The following is a 10,347-nucleotide window of genomic DNA, read 5'->3' as shown; positions in this document are numbered from 1 at the left end:
AGCAGACTGTGTGTGTGTGTGTGTCCATCCTTGCACCAGCTGTGGTCTCCATGGTTACCATTAACCAATAGCAGAGCTGCTGCATCTTACATTGTGATGGTCTTATTGGAGCGAGCGGAACAGGGGAGTGTGTAGTCAACACAGTGTATTAGTCTTCTCCATCATCACATCATTCAGACTCACAGGAACATGACCTCCATTTGACCTTTGACCCCCTGACCAATGACTTATTGATTTTTCCATTGTTGGAATTTTACACACAAACATATGTGGGACATTGACTCTCCTCTGTAGATTTGAGACCAGAAATCAAACCAAACTTTTTCGCCAAAAACGGGAATGTGTCTGAAATCAAGGAGATGGTCCATCTTTATATGCAGTCAGTGGTGTTACCTGGCATCTTGCCCTCATTTGACCCTACATGAAGAAATCCACATCTCACCAACGAGTTCATACCAATGGAATTTATTACAATAGACTCAGCTCCAAGGCACGTTACAAGATATTTTTTTTGTCTGTTTTTCTGTCACTACAGAAACCAAAAGCTTAAATAAATATACAGGACAGCATTCGAGTTTCGACCAAGAGAAAAACCATATGATGGCTGACGAAACATTCAAAACCACAGTGAAAGAGTTTATTTTTGCAGTAAGAAAATATAAAAATGAACATTAAAAAAGTCTTCAAAATGAATCACACACATCATTTGAAGGAGTGGTATAAAAAAATTAAACACGGCCATTGAAATGTGTGGACTGGATACAGTTTCATGATAGACACATGACTGGGAGTTTAACTCGCCTTGTGGTGTCAGGGCCGTTGGTGTTGGCAGCCATGTTGTTTAGTCTGAGTCATGGACACGGACATGTTTTGCTCCATGTTTTCGTGACACTCAGGACAACCTTCAAACGGAAGTATTTCAGTTGGAAGTCACTGTGTGACATTCAAATAAGCCAAGTGCCGCGGTGGGTAGGGTGCCGCAGTGCGTAGGGTGCAGAGGTTGCGATGCGTAGGGTGCAGTGGCCTTGGTGCGTAGAGTGCAGTGGTCACGGTGCGTTTGGTGCAGTGGTGCGGTGCGTTGGGTGCAGTGGTCGCGGTGCGTAGAGTGCAGTGGTCGCGGTGCGTAGGGTGCAGTGGTCACGGTGCGTAGAGTGCAGTGGTCGCGGTGTGTATGGTGCAGTGGTCGCACTGCGTAGAGTGCAGTGGTCGCGGTGCGTATGGTGCAGTGGTTGCGGTGTGTATGGTGCAGTGGTCGCGGTGCGTAGGGTGCAGTGGTTGCGGTGTGTATGGTGCAGTGGTCGCGGTGCGTAGAGTGCAGTGGTCACGGTGCGTTTGGTGCAGTGGTGCGGTGCGTTGGGTGCAGTGGTTGCGATGCGTAGGGTGCAGTGGTCACGGTGCGTTGGGTGCAGTGGTCGCGGTGCGTAGAGTGCAGTGGTCGCGATGCGTAGGGTGCAGTGGTCACGGTGCGTTTGGTGCAGTGGTCGCACTGCGTAGAGTGCAGTGGTCGCGGTGCGTATGGTGCAGTGGTTGCGGTGCATGGGGTGCAGTGGTCGCTGTGTGTATGGTGCAGTGGTCGCGGTGCGTATGGTGCAGTGGTTGCGGTGCATGGGGTGCAGTGGTCGCTGTGTGTATGGTGCAGTGGTCGCTGTGCATAGGGTGCAGTGGTTGCGGTGCGGTCTTTCACAAAGTCGCGTGTTCAAAGTCTACATTTCAACCGTAAGTCACATTTAATCTTTTTATTATTTAAGCCAAACCATAACCTTAAAGGCACTAAATGAGATATTCAGCCCTAGCCCTACTAGATGTCAGCAAACCACTACTATATATCTAGCGAGACAAGGGAGAATGCGGTCCGAGCAGTGAAGGAAGCCACACCCTCTGTGTTGTGAAATGTTCACGTGAGTGCCTCCCTACACCCCGCCGGCATTTATAAATAGACTGAGAGCAACCATGCGAGGCTTGCAAGCAGCGGTGGATCAAGGTTGAAAATGAATGGGAGAGAGAGAGCTGACGTGGCCGTGAAACAAGGAATTAAAAGTGATTTTCTGGTTATTGCATGCCGTGAGAGCCCGCACATCAGACAGACAGACAGGTTGTCCACACATCAGACAGCTAGGAGAGCGATGTGAGGGTGTACCACAGCATTGGAAGACATGCATAATAAACTGTATTTGTTTATGTCTGGTGCTGCTGCTCCAATGCGAGATCTAGTGGGCTACAAAAACAATATAGCATATAGTGCCTTTAACCAAGTTGTTTTTGGTGCCTAAACATAACCGTAAGACAAGTTCACGTTTTTTAGCTCGTGTTCATTTGGCGGAAAAAGAGGCAAAATCATGTCCATGTACACAAATGTATCGATTAGATTTTCTGACTGCAACACAAACTGCCATGAGACCATGTTGGATGGGCAGGAGGTAACTGGTTACCTGTCTGTCTGTCTGCCTGCCTTTGTCTGTCTGGCTGTCTGTCTCTGCCTGTCCTTCTCTGCCTGTTTGTCTGTCTGTCTGTTTGTCTCTGTCTGTCCGTCTGCCTCCCAAAACACATTACAGCCGTCACAACACCAGCACCCTGCTACACGAGGTGACATCACACACTGTTACTGACCCAACCCCCCCCCCCACCCCACCCCACCCCGCCTCAACATTAAGAGAAATACCACCAGTAGGGCTGGGTTAAATAAAAATCTATATATCGATATTGAATTGATATTTGTTTGAAGGAATGGATATTGATTCATAAATGCTAATATCGATCTTTTAATATATTGCCTTTTCCCGTGGATGCTTGAAGCTTTAACCCCGTTAGACTCACGTGGTTTGGTTCTTAGCACAACGAGATCTGGTAAACATCTGTAAACATTAATATCTTTAATAATGCACCAGGTTAGAGGGTTCCTGATGCATTTTACACCAGAATCTCTCCAAGAAAAATTGGTATTGGAACTGAAATATCGATATCGGAAATCGAATCGGGACCTTTTGTATCGGAATGATATTGAATCTGGAAATCAGTGGGATACCCAGCCCTACCACCAGTCTTTTTTGTTTGTTTGTTTGTTTATTATACCACTATTGTTTCTGAAATATTCACATGTATAATATTTATATATTTCCAGACTAAATTCAGCCTCTCTCTCTGCTGTGGAAGTGGAGAGGCAGAGTCTCACGGGTCTCTCTCTTTCTTTACCTTCACGTCTCCAGCCAGAATGGTGGCTATCTCCCCCTGCATGAAGGCCCAGGGCACATTGGAGCCCACCAGGGGGCACTTGTCCCCGCTGGGGCAGTACACCTCCCCGGAGGCCCCCTGTGCCTTGATGCTCTCTCTGGAACAGGGGAAGCAGAACTTGTGGCTGGGGACCGAGGGACACTGGACGAAGTGTGTGTCCTCTAAGCGTTCATGGCAGATGGTGCAGCACAGGGGCCCGCTGTTGGCCATGGGCGAGTCTGGCACGTTTTGCGGGTGGGGGTCCTGGAGGGGCGGGTGGGGATCCTGGGAAGACGCGCCCCCGACGTCTCCGTTACGCGAGGTGGTGGAGTGCACCGAGTCTCTGTCTTTAGGGGAGTGCGCGTTCCCCAGCGTGTCTGCGACAGACATGAGCGCAGCCATGGGAGAGGGTCCGTTGTGCGGGGGGTCTGGGGGCGTGCACGCGCGGTGGCCCCCGTGCGCGGAAGAGGAGGAGGCCCGTCCCCCCTCGGGTACGCCCACCCCGCGCTCCCCTGGGTGGGCGTGGCCGTGTGGGGAGGAGAATGAGAGCTTGAGTGCCTCGGTCTGACTGGAGATCCACTGCTGTCGTTGGTGCTCCTCTCCCCCGTCCAAAGAGTCTGGCTCCGGGGAGGCTTTCCTCTTCCTCGCCCCTGCCCTGGAGCCTCCGCTGCCCGCGGCCGGTGTCCCGCGGCCGGGCAGCAGCGGGCAGCTGGGGTCCACGTAGGGCTGGGGCAGCATCTCCCCACCCACGCCCTCCTTAAACACCCGTAGGCACTCCGGGAGTAGGTCCCCCAGAAGCCTCCAGTCCCCGGAGCCGTGTTTTCTCTCATACTCCAGATATTTAAACCCAGAGGACAAGCCTCTGCCCCCAAAGTCCTTCATACAGTCCTGGTACATCTGCTTGGCCACACCGGACGCGCTGGAGAACACAGTACCAGAGCCGCTGGGGTACTCGATGAAGATCTTGAGCTCGTGGTCGGTGCCGGGTTTGGGCACGGCATCGAAGGCGATCACCCTGCCCAGCAGTGCGTGGTCCTTCTTGAAGCGGACGCTGAAGGGGGTGCAGCCGGACAGTGTGCCCAGCGTCTGCCTCACCGTGTGGGGCTTGCTGGGCCACTCATCATGCCTGCCGCGGAGACACTCGCTCAGCTCCACCAGTGCCTCCGCATTCCTCTGCTTCTCCTTCACACAGTCTCGCTCCTGCCGGCAGGGTGAGCAACCAGTTACAAGTAACCCACAGGAGGACAAAAGTAATCTCTTTACTCAGGTAGCTTTGCTGCAACTAAGGATTGTTTTCATTGTCGATTATTCTGGCAATTATTTTCTCGACTAATCGATTACTCGTTCGGTCTACAAAATGTCCCAAAATGGCGAAAAATGAAGATCACCTTTTCCCCAAAGTCCAAAATGAAGTCCTCAAATGTACAACAGTCCATAACTCAAAGATATTCAGTTTACGGTCATAGAAGACTAAAGAAACCAGAAAATATTCACATTTAAGGAGCTGGAACCAGATAATTTTAGTATTTTTTTCTTAAAAATTAGCCTCAACGATTAATCGATTATAAAAAATAGTTGCAGATTAATTTTCTGTCGATCGACTAATTGATTAATCAACTAATTGTTGCAGCTCTATTTTTGAGGCAGTAATCTACTTTTTACTTGAATACATGTGTCCACTGTGGGACAGATAGTGACACGGAGAGAGAGCGGGGTAGAGACTCTGGAACAGATAGGGACATGGAGAGAGAGAGAGAGGGGGGTAGAGAGACTCTGGGACACATCGTGATATGGAGAGAGAGAGGGGTAGAGAGACTCTGGAACAGATAGGGACATGACGAGAGAGAGGTAGAGATACTCTGGGACAGATAGGGACATGGAGATAGAGCGGTGTAGAGAGACTCTGGGACAGATAGGGACATGGAGATAGAGAGGGGTAGAGAGACTCTGGGACAGATAGGGACATGGAGAGAAAGAGTGATAAGAGAGACTCTGGGACAGATAGGGACATGGCGAGAGAGAGGTGTACAGAGTGTCTGGGACAAATAGGGACATGGAGAGAGAGAGGGGTAGAGAGAGAGTCTGGGACAAATAGGGCCATAGAGAGAGGGTAGAGAGACTCTGGGACAGATAGGGACATGGAGAGGGGTAGAGAGAGAGGAAGAGATGGAGATAGAGTGGGAGAGTGTTCATATCACGGTTGTAGGCTTGATTAGTCTACCTGCTCTACTGGTCGATTAGCCTACCAGCTCTAGTGGTCGATTAGCCTACCTGCTCTACTGATTGATTAGCCTACCTGCCATACTGATCGATTAGCCTACCTGCTCTACTGCATGATTATCCTACCTGCTCCAATGATCGATTAGCCTACCTGCTCTACTGATCGATTAGCTTACCTGCTCTAGTGATAATTTAGCCTACCTGCTCTACTGATCGATTGGCCTACCTGCTCTACTGATCGATTAGCTTACCTGCTCTAGTGATCGATTAGCCTACCTGCTCTACTGATCTATTGGCCTACCTGCCCTACTCATTGATAGGCCTACCTGCTCTAGTGATCAATTATCCTACCTGCTCTACCAATCAATTAGCCTACCTGCTCTGCTGATTAGCGTACCTGTTCTACCGATCGATTAGCCTACCTGCTCTAGTGATTGATTGGCCTTCCTGCTCTACAGATTGTAAATCACTTTGTAACAATCGTTTTGAAAGCAGCAATATAGACGGTTTTAAAACACTGCAATAGCTGACAGCACATATGTTAGGTTTCAAACTGTTTCCTAGCAACACAATTCTGTGAAAACTGTCTATAAATGAAGTATAACTGCAACAATTAGTCCATTAATCGATTGACAGAAAATTAATCACCAACTACTTTTATAATTGATTAATCGTTTGGATCTTAGTTTCCCAAATTTCTTTCTGGGGACCCACTTTAAAAAAATGACAAACCATCGTAACCCAATTCACAATAAATCGTGAGAAGAGCAAATTTGTGCATAAATGAATGTTCCTGGCCATTTTTTACTGCCATTTCCGCATCACCTTATGATCTTGAATAGGTAAACCAGCCATTTCGAAGTGATATACGTTTGATAAATCACAACATTGTTTTATGCATGTGTTAGGCCTATTGAAAACATGTTCAATTCTTTATAAATTAGACAAAATAAATGCATTTAGGCAGAGTTAACAGGCTATGTAATTGTTTTTATTTGTCATCAGTAAAACAATATAGACATTTTAAATAAAAGACTATGGAAGAAATTCTGCAAATGTATTTGGTGACCCAAATAAAATATCCTGCGAACCACCTGTGGGTCCCGACCCAGTCTTTGGGAAACACTGGTTTACACAAATTTTTCTGGAAAGAAAAATATGACCATTTTCTCATTCCAGCTTCTTAAATGTGAATATTTTCTGGTTTCATGAGTCTTCTATGACAGTAAACTGATTATCTTTGGGTTGTGGACTGTTGGTCAGGGCAGAAGAAAATTATTGACAGAATAATGATAATAATCATTAGTTGCAGCTCTAGTGCTATATAAATAAAGTTTATTATTATTATTATTATTACTAGTGCAGTGCCCGTTCCCCCATGCACCACCCCGTGGGCGCTTCTCCTCCCACACACACACTGCACTCTGTCAGGTCCCCCTAAGCTCAAGTTTGAAGTTGATCCGATAAACGGTTCTCAAGATACGCGAAGGACAGACATACAGACAGTCCTGGAATAAGTCCAAATTGCATGAAACCGCACTCAATCGGGGTCCGAGCAGCGCACTCCCCAAGTTTGAAGTCAATCGGACAAATGTTTCTCGAGATAAACTGCTTTTTGTGTTGCCAGTAGGTGGCGCTATGTCAAATTGCAAGAAATTCAGTGCTGCACTACTTCGATTTCCCAGGAGCACACTCCCCAAGTTTGAAGTCAATCGGATGAACGGTTCTCAAGATAAACCACTTTTTGTGTTGCCAGTAGGTGGCGCTGTGCCGAATTGCACAAAATTCGGCACTGTTCTATGTCAGGTTCCCAGCAGCGCACTCCCCAAGTTTGAAGTTGATCAGATGAATGGCTATCAAGATAAAGCACTATTTGTGTTGCCAGTAGGTGGCGCTATGCCCAATTGCATGAAAATAGGGCACTGCAGTGGACAATAGGGCACACTCCCAAAGTTTGAAGTCGATCCGATGGCATGCAGCAGATGATGCTCATCCATAAGCAGTGGTGGAAATGGCCAGGTTTTACTCTGGGAACGCTACTTACACAGAATGGGGGTTCCCAGAAGTGGCGTGGCCCTAGAGAATATTATTTCTGAATGCGTGACTCATTATAGAGAGCTCCAGGGATGACGTATTTTTGTAGGCTGAATGCGGAAGTCCCGAACTTCCTGGTTCTTCACTGTTTCTGTCTATGGGATTTTTGAATGGGTTTTTGGCGCGATGCTTCAAATAATGTCTGTGGGCAACGCAAGTTTAATCAAACGCGAACCAAGGTTCAGCGGGATAATCTTCACACATGAGGACCACTTTCATGAGTTTTGAAGCGTAACTGCGAGCCCTAGAGGTAAAAAGCTCGTGCTAAGCTAATCCAGAACTACACACAGTGTCGCATAGGCGTCCACGCATTGATTGCGAGAGAAAGAATTTCCGCGTTCACTCGTGATGACGTATAATATCCGCGTCGACATTGTAGTCTCATTTAGCCGTTTGCTAGCTAGCCACCCTTTTAACGGCACATAAAAGCTTCAAAACTCATAAAAGTGGTCTTCATGTGTGAAGATGATGTTACTAAACACTGGTTCGCGTTTGATTAAGCCAGCGTTGCCCAGAGAGATTATTAGAAGCATCGCGCCAAAAACCCATTCAAAACTCCCATAGGCGAAAACTGTGAAGAACCAGGGCTGTTAGCATCGATGATTTCCGGACTCGTTCCTGGAGCTCTCTATGGTCTACCATTATAGCATCTTAGAAAAAAATCTCTTAGAAATCACACTTAACTAAGATCACTGAGCTCTACTGATTATTTCCCCTTGATTTTATTCGTGACAGACTTGAATATTAATGCTGCTTATTCAGCTTACAAACACATGTTCTCCTACTATTCTCTGCTCCTTTCATGCTACCCTCTCTCCAATGTTTACTTTACCCCCCTCATTCTCGACCATTCACTCTCAACGACCCTACTTACAGCTGTGTTTACTTTTCTCACTTACTGTCAACGACCCTACGCCCAGATCAGCTGGAGCTTAAAGGAGCGCAGAATTGAACACAAATGTTCAAATATTGAATGTGTTTCGCGTCCGAATCGCACGAAAACAGGGCACTGCACACCGTCAGGTCCGCCTCAGCACACTCCTGAAGTTTGAAGAGACAGACAGACGATCCTCCAATTATAGTATAGATTGTATTATTATTAATTTGACTTGAGAATAGATTTACAGTTCTCTACTAGTGCCTGCTATGTGCTAGTGTTTTTATTCCATGCTTTTTAGAGCTGCAACAATTAATCGATTGGTTGTCAACTAGGAATTTAATCTCCAACTATTTTGATAATCAATTACCGTAATTGTTTTGAGTTGTTTTTTTGTTTTGTTGTTTGAGAAAATTCTCTCATTCCAGCTTGTTAAATGTGAATATTGTCTGGTTCCTTTACTCCTGAACTGAATATCTTTGGGTTGTGGACAAATCAAGACATTTGAGGATGTCATCGTGGGCTTTGGGAAACAGTGATCCACATTTTTCACCATTTTATAGACAAAAAATAGATGGATCAATTAACCAAGAAAATAATCAACAGATTAATCAGCAATGAAAATAATTGTTAGCTGCAGTCCTATTGTAAAGCACTTTGTAACAATTGTTTTGAAAGGTGCTATATAAATAAAGTTTATTATTATTATGACTTTTATTTGAGTATAGATGTTCAGTAGTCTACCCACCACTGCCTGCTGCTCCGTGCTGGAGACTGACCCCGGGCGCTTCCCTCCCGGGTCGGATAGGGGCAGCCCGGGGAGGGGCGGGCAGGCGAGCCCCTGCATGGAGGTCTGCTGTGGGGCAACTCTGCCCGGCATGCCCCCCTGCATGGGCAGGGTCTGGGGCAGCAGACTGGGGGGCACAGCCAGCTGACCCGGCTGGACCGACACCAGCCCGTGCCCACCCCTGGTGCTTCTCGAGTTCGGGCTCTGGCGGTTGAGCTCTGGCGGGCCGTCTTCCGGTTTGAAGCCGTTTTGGAGCAACCTGGTGCCGCCCTGGTGGCCACCGATGGCGTAGTCAAACCTGGCCGAGTATCGAGCATCCATCCCGGGCTGCTGCGGCTGCGATTTGGGTCCCTCTGGGTGATGATGGCCGACCGACCCGACCGCCTCTTTCACTCCCGCCGCCTGGCTCTTGGGGGCAGCTCGACCCGCCTCCTGGAAGCCGTGAGCCCGCTTCAGATGCCGCGCCGTCTCCATGACCAACTCGATCCGGTCGGCACCCTCATAGTTGACGCAGCCACGGCACACGGGCTCGGTGAAGTCCCACAGCATGGCCCAGGGCATGCGGGGCAGGTCGCACAGGTAACACGACTGTCTCCGGGACGAGACGCCGCACTGCGGGGAGGACATCTTCTCTGTCCCCAGCTGCTCCTCGCTCACCGGCACCGCACTCAACTAGCAGCAGCCACCAGTGAAATGCTGGAAAAATATGACAGTGGACGGTAGATTTGCTTCACTCAACAGCCAAAAAAACAATGGCAATCTGCTGAGTGGCTGGTAAAACGTGAACACTCACGAGCCATTTGGCCGGTGGACAAAAAGGCAAATTTTGCAGCCTGCTCACCGGATTGTTTTTCAGGAGAGAGAGAGAGAGAGGAGGGAAACCAGGATACAGATGAAATGCTCTCCTCTGTGCTCGGGTCCGGTGTGATCTCCCCTCTCGTAGCGGACAAAAGCTGCTCCTCCTTGCGGCTCCGCTGCAGCTTTTGGGGGGGTTTCTCTCTCTGCTGCCTGCCTCACATGCTGGCTGAGGAATTTGGATTTTGTGTGTGTGTGTGTGTATGTGTGCGTGTGTGTGTGTGAAAGAGAGAGAGAGATAGTCCCCTCCCCCTCTAGGAATGCCACCTGGTAGAGTGTGTGGTGACGTCAGCACAGCTCTCATCCT

At 48.2% G+C, this 10,347-nt stretch overlaps 1 protein-coding gene across 1 annotated transcript; it reads right to left on the bottom strand.

Moving 5' to 3' along the window:
- Positions 1–3,165: 3,165 nt before the first annotated feature.
- Positions 3,166–10,092, bottom strand: irf2bpl (interferon regulatory factor 2 binding protein-like; the record flags this gene model as incomplete). The annotated part of the gene is made up of 2 exons (XM_083632752.1): positions 9,156–10,092; positions 3,166–4,407 (listed from the first exon to the last, which is right to left on the bottom strand). The coding sequence occupies exons 1-2, from the start codon at positions 9,810–9,812 to the stop codon at positions 3,166–3,168; spliced, it is 1,899 nt and encodes a 632-aa protein (XP_083488878.1). The 5' UTR covers positions 9,813–10,092.
- Positions 10,093–10,347: the final 255 nt, after the last annotated feature.

This window comes from Poromitra crassiceps (assembly GCF_964638095.1).
Source record: "Poromitra crassiceps genome assembly, chromosome: 3".
Taxonomy (NCBI): domain Eukaryota; kingdom Metazoa; phylum Chordata; class Actinopteri; order Beryciformes; family Melamphaidae; genus Poromitra; species Poromitra crassiceps.
Note: the sequence above shows the minus strand (reverse complement) of the source record. Positions and strands in the feature narration are given on the sequence as shown.